At 43.8% G+C, this 12,149-nt stretch overlaps 1 protein-coding gene across 3 annotated transcripts in view; it reads right to left on the reverse strand.

Moving 5' to 3' along the window:
- Nucleotides 1-3,744: 3,744 nt before the first annotated feature.
- The window catches only part of dym (dymeclin), a 536,995-nt gene continuing 528,590 nt past the window's right edge, over nucleotides 3,745-12,149 (reverse strand). For all 3 annotated transcript variants that reach the window (XM_038790496.1, XM_038790499.1, XM_038790497.1), the window contains one exon: nucleotides 3,745-5,107. In XM_038790496.1, the coding sequence (XP_038646424.1) occupies nucleotides 4,958-5,107 (150 nt within the window). In that variant the 3' untranslated portion in view covers nucleotides 3,745-4,957. The remainder of the gene's footprint in view (nucleotides 5,108-12,149) is intronic.

Below are 12,149 nucleotides of genomic sequence, written 5' to 3' on the forward strand. Positions count from 1 at the left end.
TTTAAAAGGCGTACAATTCTCACAGAGAAAAACAAAATGAGACAGCAGCCCAAGCGTTCAAATAGATATGTATGTGGGCAGTGTGGAGCTCTTACAGCTTAATTTTCTACTAGCAGTAAATGTTGCAATATGAAGCTGGCTTTTCCTTAGGCAACATTATGGAGGCTTACTAATTAACACATGTGCTAATTTAGTTGTAACACTTTGGCTAGTGCCACAAGCAGTGTAGGCTTACTTACCATGGTATTGTGACGTGACATCACAAGAACCACTGGCACTGGAGGACATGTTTTCGAGCCACAAGAACATCCATAAAAGTGGTTCTCTTTCAAGCTCCTTGTGTTATAAAATCCGGGTGGTTGATATCATCATTTGCAACATTAGTGGCCAAAAACCAAATAAAAGCAGCTCAAATGAGCACAGTGCTTGTTAAGCACAGGATTCAGGAGAATTAACAGTAATTTAGTGAACAGTTAGCAGGTCTATACTGGAAGGTGTAACTTGTTTGCCAGTAGCTACTTGCTTGATTTTGGAAGTGCTCCATGGGTGAGAGTGAGAACTTGCATTCATTTAGCATTTAATAATAATTCTCAGGACGTCCCTGAAAAGTGCGAGGTAATACACTTTGGAAAGGGTAATTTAACAAGGAAGTATACTATGAAAGGTCTGACACTCGGAAGTTCCAAAGAATAATAACAATAATCTTTATTAGTGTCACAAGTAGGCTTACATTAACAGTGCAATGAAGTTACTGTGAAGATCCCCGAGTTGCCACACGTTTTTGGCACCTGTTCGGGTACAATGAGGGAGAATTCAGAATGTCTAATTCACCTAACAAGCATGTCTTTTGGGACTTGTGGGAGGAAATCGGAGCACGCGGAGGAAACCTACAAAGCCAAGAGGAGAATGTGCAGTGATAGTGACCCAAGCCGAGGGACCTTAACGTGCTTGTCCATAGATTTCTGAAGGCAGGAGGGCAGGTTAATAGGGTGGTGAAAAAAGCATATGGGTCACTCGCTTTTATCAGTCAGGGCATAGATTACAAAAGCAGGGAGGTCATGATGGAGCTAAAAAGAACTTTGATGAGGCCACAGCCAGAATACTGCGTGCAATTCTAGTCGCCACATTGTAGGAACAATGTGATTGCACTGGAGGGGCTGTAGAGAAGATTCACCAGAATGTTGCCTGGATGGGACTTTTAAGTTATAAAAGAGAGATTGGACAGGCATGGAACGTTTTCTCTGGAGCAGAGAAGACTGAGGGGTGACCTGATTGGGGTATACAAGATTAAGAGGGGCATGGACAGGGTGGATAGGGAGCAGCTGTTCCCCTTAGTTAAAGGGTCACTTAAGAGGGGACACAGTTCAAAGTGAGGGGTGGGAGGTTTGGGGGGATTTGAGGAAAACAATTTTTTCCCAAGAGTGGTGACGGTCTGGAATACACTGCCTGGGAGGGTGGTAGAGGCGGGATGCCTCACATCCTTTAAAAAGTACCTGGATAAGTACTTGGCATGCCATAACATCAAGGGTATCGGCCAAGTGCTGGCAAGTGGGATTAGGTGAGCAGGTAAGGGTATTTCATGCATCAGACAGACTTGATGAACTGAAGGGCCTCTTCTGCACTGCAGTATTCCATGATTTTCGTAGAGTTGGGGCACTTTCGAACACCTTTAGAAAGAGAAGTTGGGACCCGATTCTGGGATTCCTGTCCCATTCCCGTTTCTGCCACTTTTTGCCGCTGCAGGGCAAGGATGCAGGTAGCAAACTGCGCTCAGAACTCCTGCGCTTGTCGGCTCCATTATGGGCATTTAAAACCCCAGCCATTTTGATGGGGCTGGGCTCATTTAGTTAAGAGACATGGGGCAGGATTCTTCAATAATGGAGCTATGTCCCCACTCCAGCATCAAAACGCGGGCATTTCTCCTACCTGAAGGGGCTAGCAGGGCCCCGGAGTACTCCTCACATATCTGGCTGCCGATACGGGGCCCTGCACTTCCAGTTGTGAGTCCGTGCATGCGCATGGCATGGCGTGGATAGTCAGAGTGGATAGTCAGAGGCTTTTCCCCAGGGTAGAGGAGTCAATTACTAGGGGGCATAGGTTTAAGGTGCGAGGGGCAAGGTTTAGAGGAGATGTACGAGGCAAGTATTTTTTACACAGATGGTAGTGGGTGCCTGGAACTCGCTGCCGGAGGAGGTTGTGGAAGCAGGGACGATAATGACATTTAAGGGGCATTTTGACAAATACATGAACAGGATGGGAATAAAGGGATACGGACCCAGGAAGTGTAAAAGATTGTAGTTTAGTCGGGCAGCATGGTCGGCACGGGCTTTGAGGGCCGAAGGGCCTGTTCCTGTGCTGTACTTTTCTTTGTTCTTTGTTATGGCGGCGGCCTTTGGTGGCTGCCCGGCGCACCATGGCGGACTCACACCGCGGACCTCCCCCGATATTATAGCCCCCACCCCCAACACACATCGCGCGCGCCCGCGGATCAGTGGCCCCCAATCGCTAGCTTGGTCGTCCCTGAGGCCCCCGTCCCTGAGGCGTGCATGCGATTCGTGGAGATAGTCCGGGGGCCGTAGAATCACGGGAGCAGGGTCGCTCTGGTTTTTGGCGTCAATGCCCATTCTCTGTCCCCGCGCTGATCACCATCTCAGCGTGGAGAATCCTGCCCATCGTTTACAGAGCCTGAGAAGAGGCATGAACCAAGGAGTAGCCTGGCTCCAAAATAGGAACCAAATAAAACCCATTAAATATTCCCATTGAAAATCATTGCCTTTCTTTACCTTCTCATGAAGCTGCCAATCAATCACAGGCAGTGAAAGTCCCATTGAGGAAACAGTCAGTCCACTTCACACTGTATCCACAAAAGCAGTTTAAACAGATGGCCAGACATCTGATTTTCCAGACAGCCTTATTCATTATGAATGCTTGGCTGACCTCCAGGAATCACTAATGGGCTCAGGCCTGTAGGCAATATTGACAGTTTTCAGGTGCTTGATTGATATTTTTGTTAACTTACAATAACCTTATCTTTCTTTGAAGAGTTTTCAATGCCGGTTTGTGTAGTTCCATAATATTAAGATTAAAGAAGTAGATTAAAGTGTTTTGTCATTGTGGTTTAAAATGAGCATGTTTTAAAGAAGATTTTCAATGCATATTTGCATATGTTGTCAGTTTCAGGAGTATTTTAAAGATCTACCAGATTTGTGCATAGTGGATATTGTAACAGCAAATATAGCGGAAATGGAAGGTATATAAAAGGGATATAGTGGGTGGAAGGGAATGGAGGGAGTAATGGAGGGAGGGTTGAGGGGGAATGGGGGCTATGAGGGGGTATGGAGCACATGAAGAGGTAGGGTGGGGCGATGGCCTAAATGTAATTGTTACAACTAGGCCGATGTCCCAGTAAGCAGAGGTGGGCTTTCTGGCCTACTGGCCTTCCCATCTGCCCATCTCCACTGCTGTCTTGGCTCTACCTTCAGAGGTACTGGGCCTGTTTCAGCCCATGACTTCAGCCCTGACATGAAAATAGGACAGGCGGGCTCCTCCAGGATCGAGACGGAATAGAATAGCAGGGTCAGGAAAATACATAATGGCCAATAAAGATTTTTTGGTGGGTGTTAGATTGTTGGGCAGAACACTGGGACAATTCCTGCTCTTCTACTAGTAGTATAATGGTATTTATTTTAATAGGCAGATAGTTCCTAATGTCTGAATTGACGCAGCCAAAAATTCCATCATAAGTTTTGGTCGAAACAAATGTTTACTGTATAATTTCTGCAATGGAGTTAACTGGCCACAGAAACAGATCCCTTTGGTTCTAAGCATGATTCTGTGCCACTGATGGCAGTTGAATACAAACAGACTGTAACAAGGCATGAATTTGGGCTGTGTCAATGATCATCTGGCAATGAGGTGACACCAACTGTCATCTCTGTTTTTCATACTGTTAGATACCGCGGCAAATAATGCAGACCCTGAACCTAATCGCAAAGACACCTGGAGTCAATTGCAGTAAATTCTAGGAAAACATGAAAACAGGGGCTATCTTGGTTTATGCAGCTCTGTGCAAAATGCAGGGAGGAGCATTTATCCACTAAGTCATCAAATGAAATCAAGCATTTATTTTAAGCAAAATTCTTCTATTAAAGAATAGATTTCTGAAATCTGACTTGGGATATATTTTATCAAATGACATCAACCTAATTTTATACCTTGCTCATCATTGTGCATATAATAAATACGGCATTTCAAAATGTAATAAAGATTTAAAAAAAAAGAAATGTTCATTCACGGTATCATCATTGGTTTGGAAGTCAGAAGGGCTGGGCAATACCTCCATTGCAAATCATTTGTCCACAGCCTACACCATTGTCACTAAATATACAACTTAAATCCTTAAAGCTTTTATTATAACTAAAAAAACACCTCTGTCTCAGTTCTTATCGACAGGAACTTTCCTGGATTCAGGAATCACTGCAATTTTAAAATATCTTCATTAACATTATTATAACCAACAAATGATATTAGTATCCTGAATTTACTTAAGAAAAGTGAGTATTATACTCTATGGGATGTTTATCTCTTTAGCGTTGCATTCCCTCACTGTTTATTGTACCATTTACAGAGAGGCCTGTTACCCTCAGCCCAAGGTGGATGAAGTGATTCAATTTGATACGACTGAATAATCAAGAGAATTTGGTGAAAAAATAGTTAATTAGAATTTTCCCCTTCCAGACATTTGTAACTGTGCTTTGGTGTGTGATTGACAGCTTCCAAATTCCACGGAATTGTGAATTTCGTTTTCCCTGTCTGAAGAAAAATGACTCCCTAATGCAGATGTATACCACTGAAAAATTGGATGGAAGCTTCTTCTTCTTGCACAACTGCTGTGTTATTTTCCTGCCCCAGTTCCCCCCGCCCCCCAAACCCACCAATTATCACTAAAAACTGTTGCTCAGCCAGAGTCCATTGTAAAGAGCTGGACCTGTTGTGGATTCCAATACAGCTCAGCAGTTGAGTTGTAAGCCAATGACCAAATATATGGAACAAAAAACTCCTCTGGTTGCTCCTCTTCAACATACTTGAACTTCAGTTCTGGGAATTTCTGTGGTGGAGGAAAGATGAAAACAAAAATGAATAACATTTAGTTCGGCTCTCAATTAGTCAATCTTGAACCTCTTCTCCAGACAGCCAGCTGAAAGCAGGCCAAAAGGCTGAGTGGTTGTAGACATTGATGAAGCAATATAGCACTAAAAAGTATTGAGTCTCAACAGGCAACTTTAAACTAGATAAAAGCAAATTACTGCGGATGCTAGAATCTGAAACAAAAACAGATAATACTGGACAATCTCAGCAGGTCTGACAGCATCTCTGGAGGAGGGAGCCACCAAAACCAGACATTCTTTATTTATATGCTCTGTACCTCACCACAGGATTCACAGGATTCATCCTTCCTCAGGTGAATCAACTGAGGATTCAACTGAGGGATCAACATTCACCTGAGGAAGGAGCAGTGCTCCGAAAGCTTGTGTTTGAAACAAACCTGTTGGACTTTAACCTGGTGTTGTAAGACTTCTTACTATTTTATTTTTACCTGCAATCTTGGGAGGTCTGGCTTCTCCCAGTCACTACTTGAAATATGCATTCGACAAACAAATAAATAAATAACCTGCAGTTATATACATTTTTCAAGTCATCTGAACATTCTAAAGCATTTCAAAGCCAATTAATTAATTTTTAATGTATATTTTAGACAAATCTCACAGCCAATTTGGATCACAATAAAGCCCCAGACAAGAACATAAGAGGTAAATGAGAAGTTACAATATATTCATGGAATTACAGAAGGATGAATGTTGACCAGGTCAGCAGGAACTCTCAATTCTTTTTTTTACATAATTTTTATTGTCACAAGTAGACTTACGTTAACACTGCAATGAAGTTACTGCAAAAAGCCCCTAGTTGCCACATTCTGGCGCCTGTTTGGGTACACAGAGGGGAAATTCAGAATGTCCAATTCATGTAACAAGCGCGTCTTTTGGGACTTGTGGGATGAAACCGGAGTACCCGGAAGAAACCCGCGCAGAATCGGGGAGAACGTGCAGACTCAGCACAGACAGTGACCCAAACCTGGAATCGAACCAGGAATTCTGGCGCTGTGAAGCAACAGTGCTAACCACTGTGCTACCGTGCTTTAATAGTGCAGTGGAATCTTTAAGTCTATGTGTGTTTGTGTATTCATAGGGCGCGATTCATTTGAATAATTTCCAAGTCTGGTTTCGGGCGCATTTGGCAGTTTGTTTCTACTTTCTAGCAAGGATCAGTATGTCTTAGTGGCAACCCAAGCTGAGGTCAGGATTAATCATGGATCAAACTTATTTCTAGTCCTTGTGTCCTGAAGGGAATTTACCTACTGCGACACCATGCACTCATAATTTCCTAAAATGATGATTCCCAAAATACACAAGACAGTGATAAAATCTGAGGTTAATTATCATAGAATTTACAGTGCAGAAGGAGACCATTCGGCCCATTGAGTCTGCACCGGCCCTTGGAAAGAACACCCTACCCAAGCCCACACCTTCACCATATTCCCACACCTCCAACCTATCCCCGTAACCTCACCTACCCCTTTTTGGACACAAGGGACAATTTAGGATAGCCAATCCACCTAACCGGCACATCTTTGGACTTAGAAAAGTACGTTTCAGGATCCCGAAACAAGTAATATGCCAAACTGAACTCTGCCACTGCACTTTCCATAAGTTACTCGAGATTCAAAGGGAATGAAAAGTGACGCTTTAAAATACTGCCATGCCAGTATAAATTGATTTGGGTCTCTACAAAATAACATGGTTCAGATGAGGGGCAGACTGTTGGCCCAACACAAGGGAAACATTGACACTACAAACTAGAGAAAGATGATCATATGCCACTCCATTATTCATGGCCAGTTGCCTCACCGTCTTTGTCATTAGTGTTCTCATCATGCCGTGCTCTGACAGTTTGTTCTGGGCTGTAGCCTCATCCTAATGAATAATGAAAGGGGCTATGTTTCATCGTTCCACAGAACCCGCTGCTCTGTGTGACTCTACCCTACAGTTCTGCAAGTCTGATGACAACAGGCAGCAGCAAGAGATGTGAAATGGATCTTCTCATAATATGCTGCACATTTGGTTCTAGAGAACAGTAGGATATTAATTAACAAAGAAAAGAAAAAGCTCATGCTTAGACCAAGTGATCATGTAACTGGCAATGGCCAATACATCGCCATCTGTTAAGCAAGGATAGAATCAAAATGGCATTCTTAATGGAATCCTAATGTATTCAAATCTTTACTGGTACAATCTGATAAGATACAATATCATAAACTCCATCAGTGCATTCCAATTAATAAACTTCAATGGTAACATCTAAAAAGGTTAGCTTCTTGTGTTTATTTGTATCTTTTATAACTTTGACTGCCCACTCATTCCAATTACTTATTGCTATTTCTCCAATATATTCTGCATGCACAGTCTGTGTATGAAGGGCTTGGATGAAGTATCCATGCTTAGAATCCCCAAATACATTTCAGGAAGGGGTGGAAATGGAAAAATAAAATACCCCAAATCTCCCCCAAAATTCTTTATTTTAAAAAAATGTTTTCCAATTAAGGGACAATTTAGTGTGGCAAATCCACCTACCCTGCGCATCTTTGGGTTGTGGAGGTGATACCCATGCATACATGGGGAGAATGTGCAAACTCCATATGGACAGTGACCCAGGGCCGGGATCGAACCCAGGTCCTCAGCATCGTGAGGCAGCAGTGCTAACCACTGCGCCGCCGTGCCCAACCACAATTTCTTTTTACCCAGGTGTAATAGAATAGCAATTATTCTACTAGAGGCCAAGATTAACAGTATCAGGAACACAAGTCCATCTTCCACCAGTTCAATTAAAAATAAGGAAAATTGGGCAGCACAGTGGCAAGCATTGTTGCCTACGGCGCTGAGGACCCGAGTTCGAATCCCGGCCCTGGATCACTGTCCGTGTGGAGTTTGCACATTCTCCCAGTGTCTGCATGGGTTTCGCCCCCACAACCCAAAAGATGTGCAGGATAAGTGGATTGGCCATGCTAAATTGCCCCTTAATTGGAAGAAATAATTGGGTACTCTAAATTTAGAAGAAAAAAAAAATAAGGAAAATTGGTGCCAAAGGAAGGACAGCTGATTCACAGAAAAGTCAAGCAATAGAATCATAGCTATTATCCAACATCCCAACTCACCCCCATCATCATCCTTGGCTACGTTTAGTGAGCATAGAAGAGTATGCGGAGGCCAGCATCGGCCGTACCTGAACACCAGGTGCTAACCTTGTGAAGCTCCAACACACAAAACAGCATGCTATAGACAGAGCTGAGCAATTCCATAGCTAACCGATAAGGTCAATGTACTGCAATCATGTAAGTTTGACAAAGAGTCATCCAGACATTAAATGTTTTCTTTCTCTCTCCAGATGCTGTCAGACCTGCTGAGATTGTCCAGTATTTTCTGTTTTTGTTGCAATCATGTCATATCCAGTCGGGATTGGTGATGGGCAATTAAGCAACTATGTGAAGAGGAGGCTCTCCATTGCAATGATAATGTGGAGCCCAGCACGAATGCTTAAGACAAAACCAAATCATTTGCACCTTCTGGCAGAGGTGCCGAATAGATGGATCTCTCAGTCTGCTTGCGAGGTCCTCATCAATGTAAATGCCAGACTTCAGTTAATTCCATGCAACACTAGAAGGAGGAGTGCGCAACAAAGCCTAAGACAATATTCCTGTTATAGCATTAAAGCCCCGTATTCGCGAATTAGCTGTGCTTCTAAACTTTTCCAATACAGCTACAACGCTGCCATCTACCCAACAACGTGGCAAATTGTCCAGGTTTGACCTGTCCACAAGTAGTGATCAATCACTTTTCTATCAGCCTACCCCCAATCACCAGCAAGTGATGGAAGGCATTGCCAACAGTTCTAGCAAGTAGCACTCACCAATAACCTACTCATCAATGCTCAGACTGAGTTTGCAGGGACCAGTCAATTTTCAACTCCATTACAGAGTGGCAGCACAGAGCGGAGACGGTGAGGATTGAGTGTGAACACGGGAGTTTGGGGCAGGTAGGAATTCAGTATGGAGGAGAAAAGTAGATGCTGCTTTTCATACCTGATCCTCAGCCTCCAGTGGTTGGTGGTTAGACATTAATTAAGTGAGCAGGTAGAATATAGAATATAGAACAGTACAGCATAGAACAGGCCCTTCGGCCCTCGATGTTGTGCCGAGCAATGATCACCCTACTTAAACCCACGTAACCCGTATACCCGTAACCCAACAATCCCCCCATTAACCTTACACTACGGGCAATTTAGCATGGCCAATCCACCTAACCCGCACATCTTTGGACTGTGGGAGGAAACCGGAGCACCCGGAGGAAACCCACGCACACACGGGGAGGACGTGCAGACTCCACACAGACAGTGACCCAGCCGGGAATCGAACCTGAGACCCTGGAGCTGTGAAGCATTGATGCTAACCACCATGCTACCGTGAGGACAGGTTTGACCTGTCCACAAGTAGTGATCAATCACTTTTCTATCAACCTACCCCCAATCACCAGCAAGTGATGGAAGGCATTGCCAACAGTTCTAGCAAGTAGCACTCACCAATAACCTACTCATCAATGCTCAGACTGAGTTTGCAGGGACCAGTTATTCCTCTAAACAGGGGCAGCAGTTTAAACTGGTACTGGGAACTATAAGTATTGCTTCAAATTTACAGTTTAACTAATTAAACTGATTAATATAAGTATATAAGTCCCCCTCTTTGTTCTTATCTGCTCTGTGTGGTCCTGGCTGCTCTCAATGCCCCCCCCCCCCCCCCCCCCCCCCCCACTCCCATCCTCACCCCCACAACCTTGGACATCACCTCGAAGAAGGCCTCCCTGGCACCGTTCACATTTGCCCTCCACCACCGGGAAGAACCTGTTTATTTGGGTTCTGTTTAGGTGTGCTCTGTGCACCACTTTAAACTGCATGAGGCTTAGCCTTGCACAGGAGGCAGTGGAGTTAGCCCTACTCAGCAGGAGTCTGCGAACATCTCCCGTAGGTACGGGGCCAGAGTTGGCGAGAATATTTTATAGAAATCCGCCGGTAGCCCATCAGGCGCCTTCCCCGCCTGCATGGAGTTCCTCCTAGTTTTAGCAGCCTATTTTTGGGGTAAAAGTGCCCAATTTCAAATTTCTAGGAGGAGAGCCACCTTTCTTGAGTCCACGCTGCACATTCCCATCACTGGAAATCTTGCATTCCTGACTTGTGCCTTGTAAATGGTGGACAGTCTTTGGACAGTCAGGGGAGTTACTCTCCAGAGAATGCCCAGCCGTTGACCTGCTCTTGTAGTAGCCGCAGTATTCATATGGCTGGTTCAGTTCAGCTTCTGGTCAATGGCAACCCACATAAATGCATTTCTATGTAACCCGATATGCCAACATGGTCTATGTTAAAAACAACAGAGTCAAATGCCAAATGAAAACACAGTAAAGCAATAAATCTGTAGAAAAGTCTTTATTCATTTTGTTCACACTTACAATGGCCTGACCTTTGTGTTGAAATATTTCCGGGGTTAGGTATGGAAAAGATCTTGGATATACGCAGTACAGACCATTATGTCGTCATTGCAGTTAAACATATTTTTTGTGGTTTTGTGTTGCAGTGCGAAATCCCATCGCATCTCCATGACCTTTGCGGCATTGGCTAGGGAAATAGGTGGGCGATCTCCGATGAACAACACTTCGCTTTCTCACGGTTTAGCCATACTTGCAGGCTTTACATATCTTTTCACAGTAAGATCTCAATGTCAAATTATGTCTTGCCCAGCATGCTCCGATTTTGCATTCTTGTGAGGCCTAATTCCACTCTGATTGCTCAGCATGGCCGTATGACAATTTTAGACAGGTTGGGCTACTCTGGAGGTACGAGTGTGGAATTTCAGCTTATCACGGACATCATTTTATGGGATTTGCTATATTGCCGGCGGGAGTGGTTGATGAGTTCCGATATAAACAGAATTCCGAGTGATCCGAGTTTGACTCACTGCAATTTCATTGTAATTATCCTCCTCATGTACCCAAGTTAGTATCCAGCAGCATCACAGTGCCCAATTCTATGTTCTATCAGAGGTCACTCAATGATGATTAGGTGAGTTGAACAAAAGGTTGCTGAGACCTATTATAGCACCAGTCCACCAGGTCCAAGGATTGAACTTTGATTTGTTGGTCGATCTGGCTCAGTGACATGCAGTCCATTACTCACTGAACAATTGAGGAATTATACTGGTTCTAAAAATGGTCAACAATAAATTGATGGGAATTCTACTTTTTTTCTGTTTGTACATCTCAATAGAAAGCTTTTCCTCTAAAAAATAAAATATTAATGGATAATACAGTATACAGACAACAAATATCCATAAACACCAGTACAAAATCCCTTTCTAAAATTCAGGTTACTATGATACAGTGTACTGTAAATGTCATCCCGATCATATTTAAAATGCAAACTTCCATACAGTCAGTCTTGGTTCTCCTTTTAATCACCATCCAATGACTTTAGAGGATAGGAATAGGATTGCCTACAATGTTCATTATATGTGATGTGGAGATGCCGGCGTTGGACTGGGGTGAGCACAGTAAGACGTCTTACAACGCCAGCCTAAAGTCCAACAGGTTTGTTTCAAACACAAGCTTTGGAGCACTGCTCCTTCCAGAAACATATATATAGACAAATTCAAAGATGCCAGACAATACTTAGAATGCGAGTATTTGCAGGTAATTAAATCTTTACAGATCCAAAGATAGGGTAAACCCAGGTTAAAGAGGTGTGAATTGTCTCAAGCCAGGACAGTTGGTAGGATTTCACAAGCCCAGGCCAGATAGTGGGGAATGAATGCAATGCAACATGAATCCCAGTTCCCGGTTGAGGCCACCCTCATGTGTGCGGAACGTGGCTATAAGTTTCTGCTCGGAGATTCTGCGTTGTCACGCGTCCTGAAGGCCGCCTTCGTACGAGGGCATCCTTCAGCGTCTGTAGATGTCTGTTACGCTCCTCCTCGTCTGAGCAGATCCTGTGTA

The sequence above is a fragment of the Scyliorhinus canicula genome, chromosome 3 (genome assembly GCF_902713615.1).
Source record: "Scyliorhinus canicula chromosome 3, sScyCan1.1, whole genome shotgun sequence".
Lineage (NCBI taxonomy): Eukaryota > Metazoa > Chordata > Chondrichthyes > Carcharhiniformes > Scyliorhinidae > Scyliorhinus > Scyliorhinus canicula.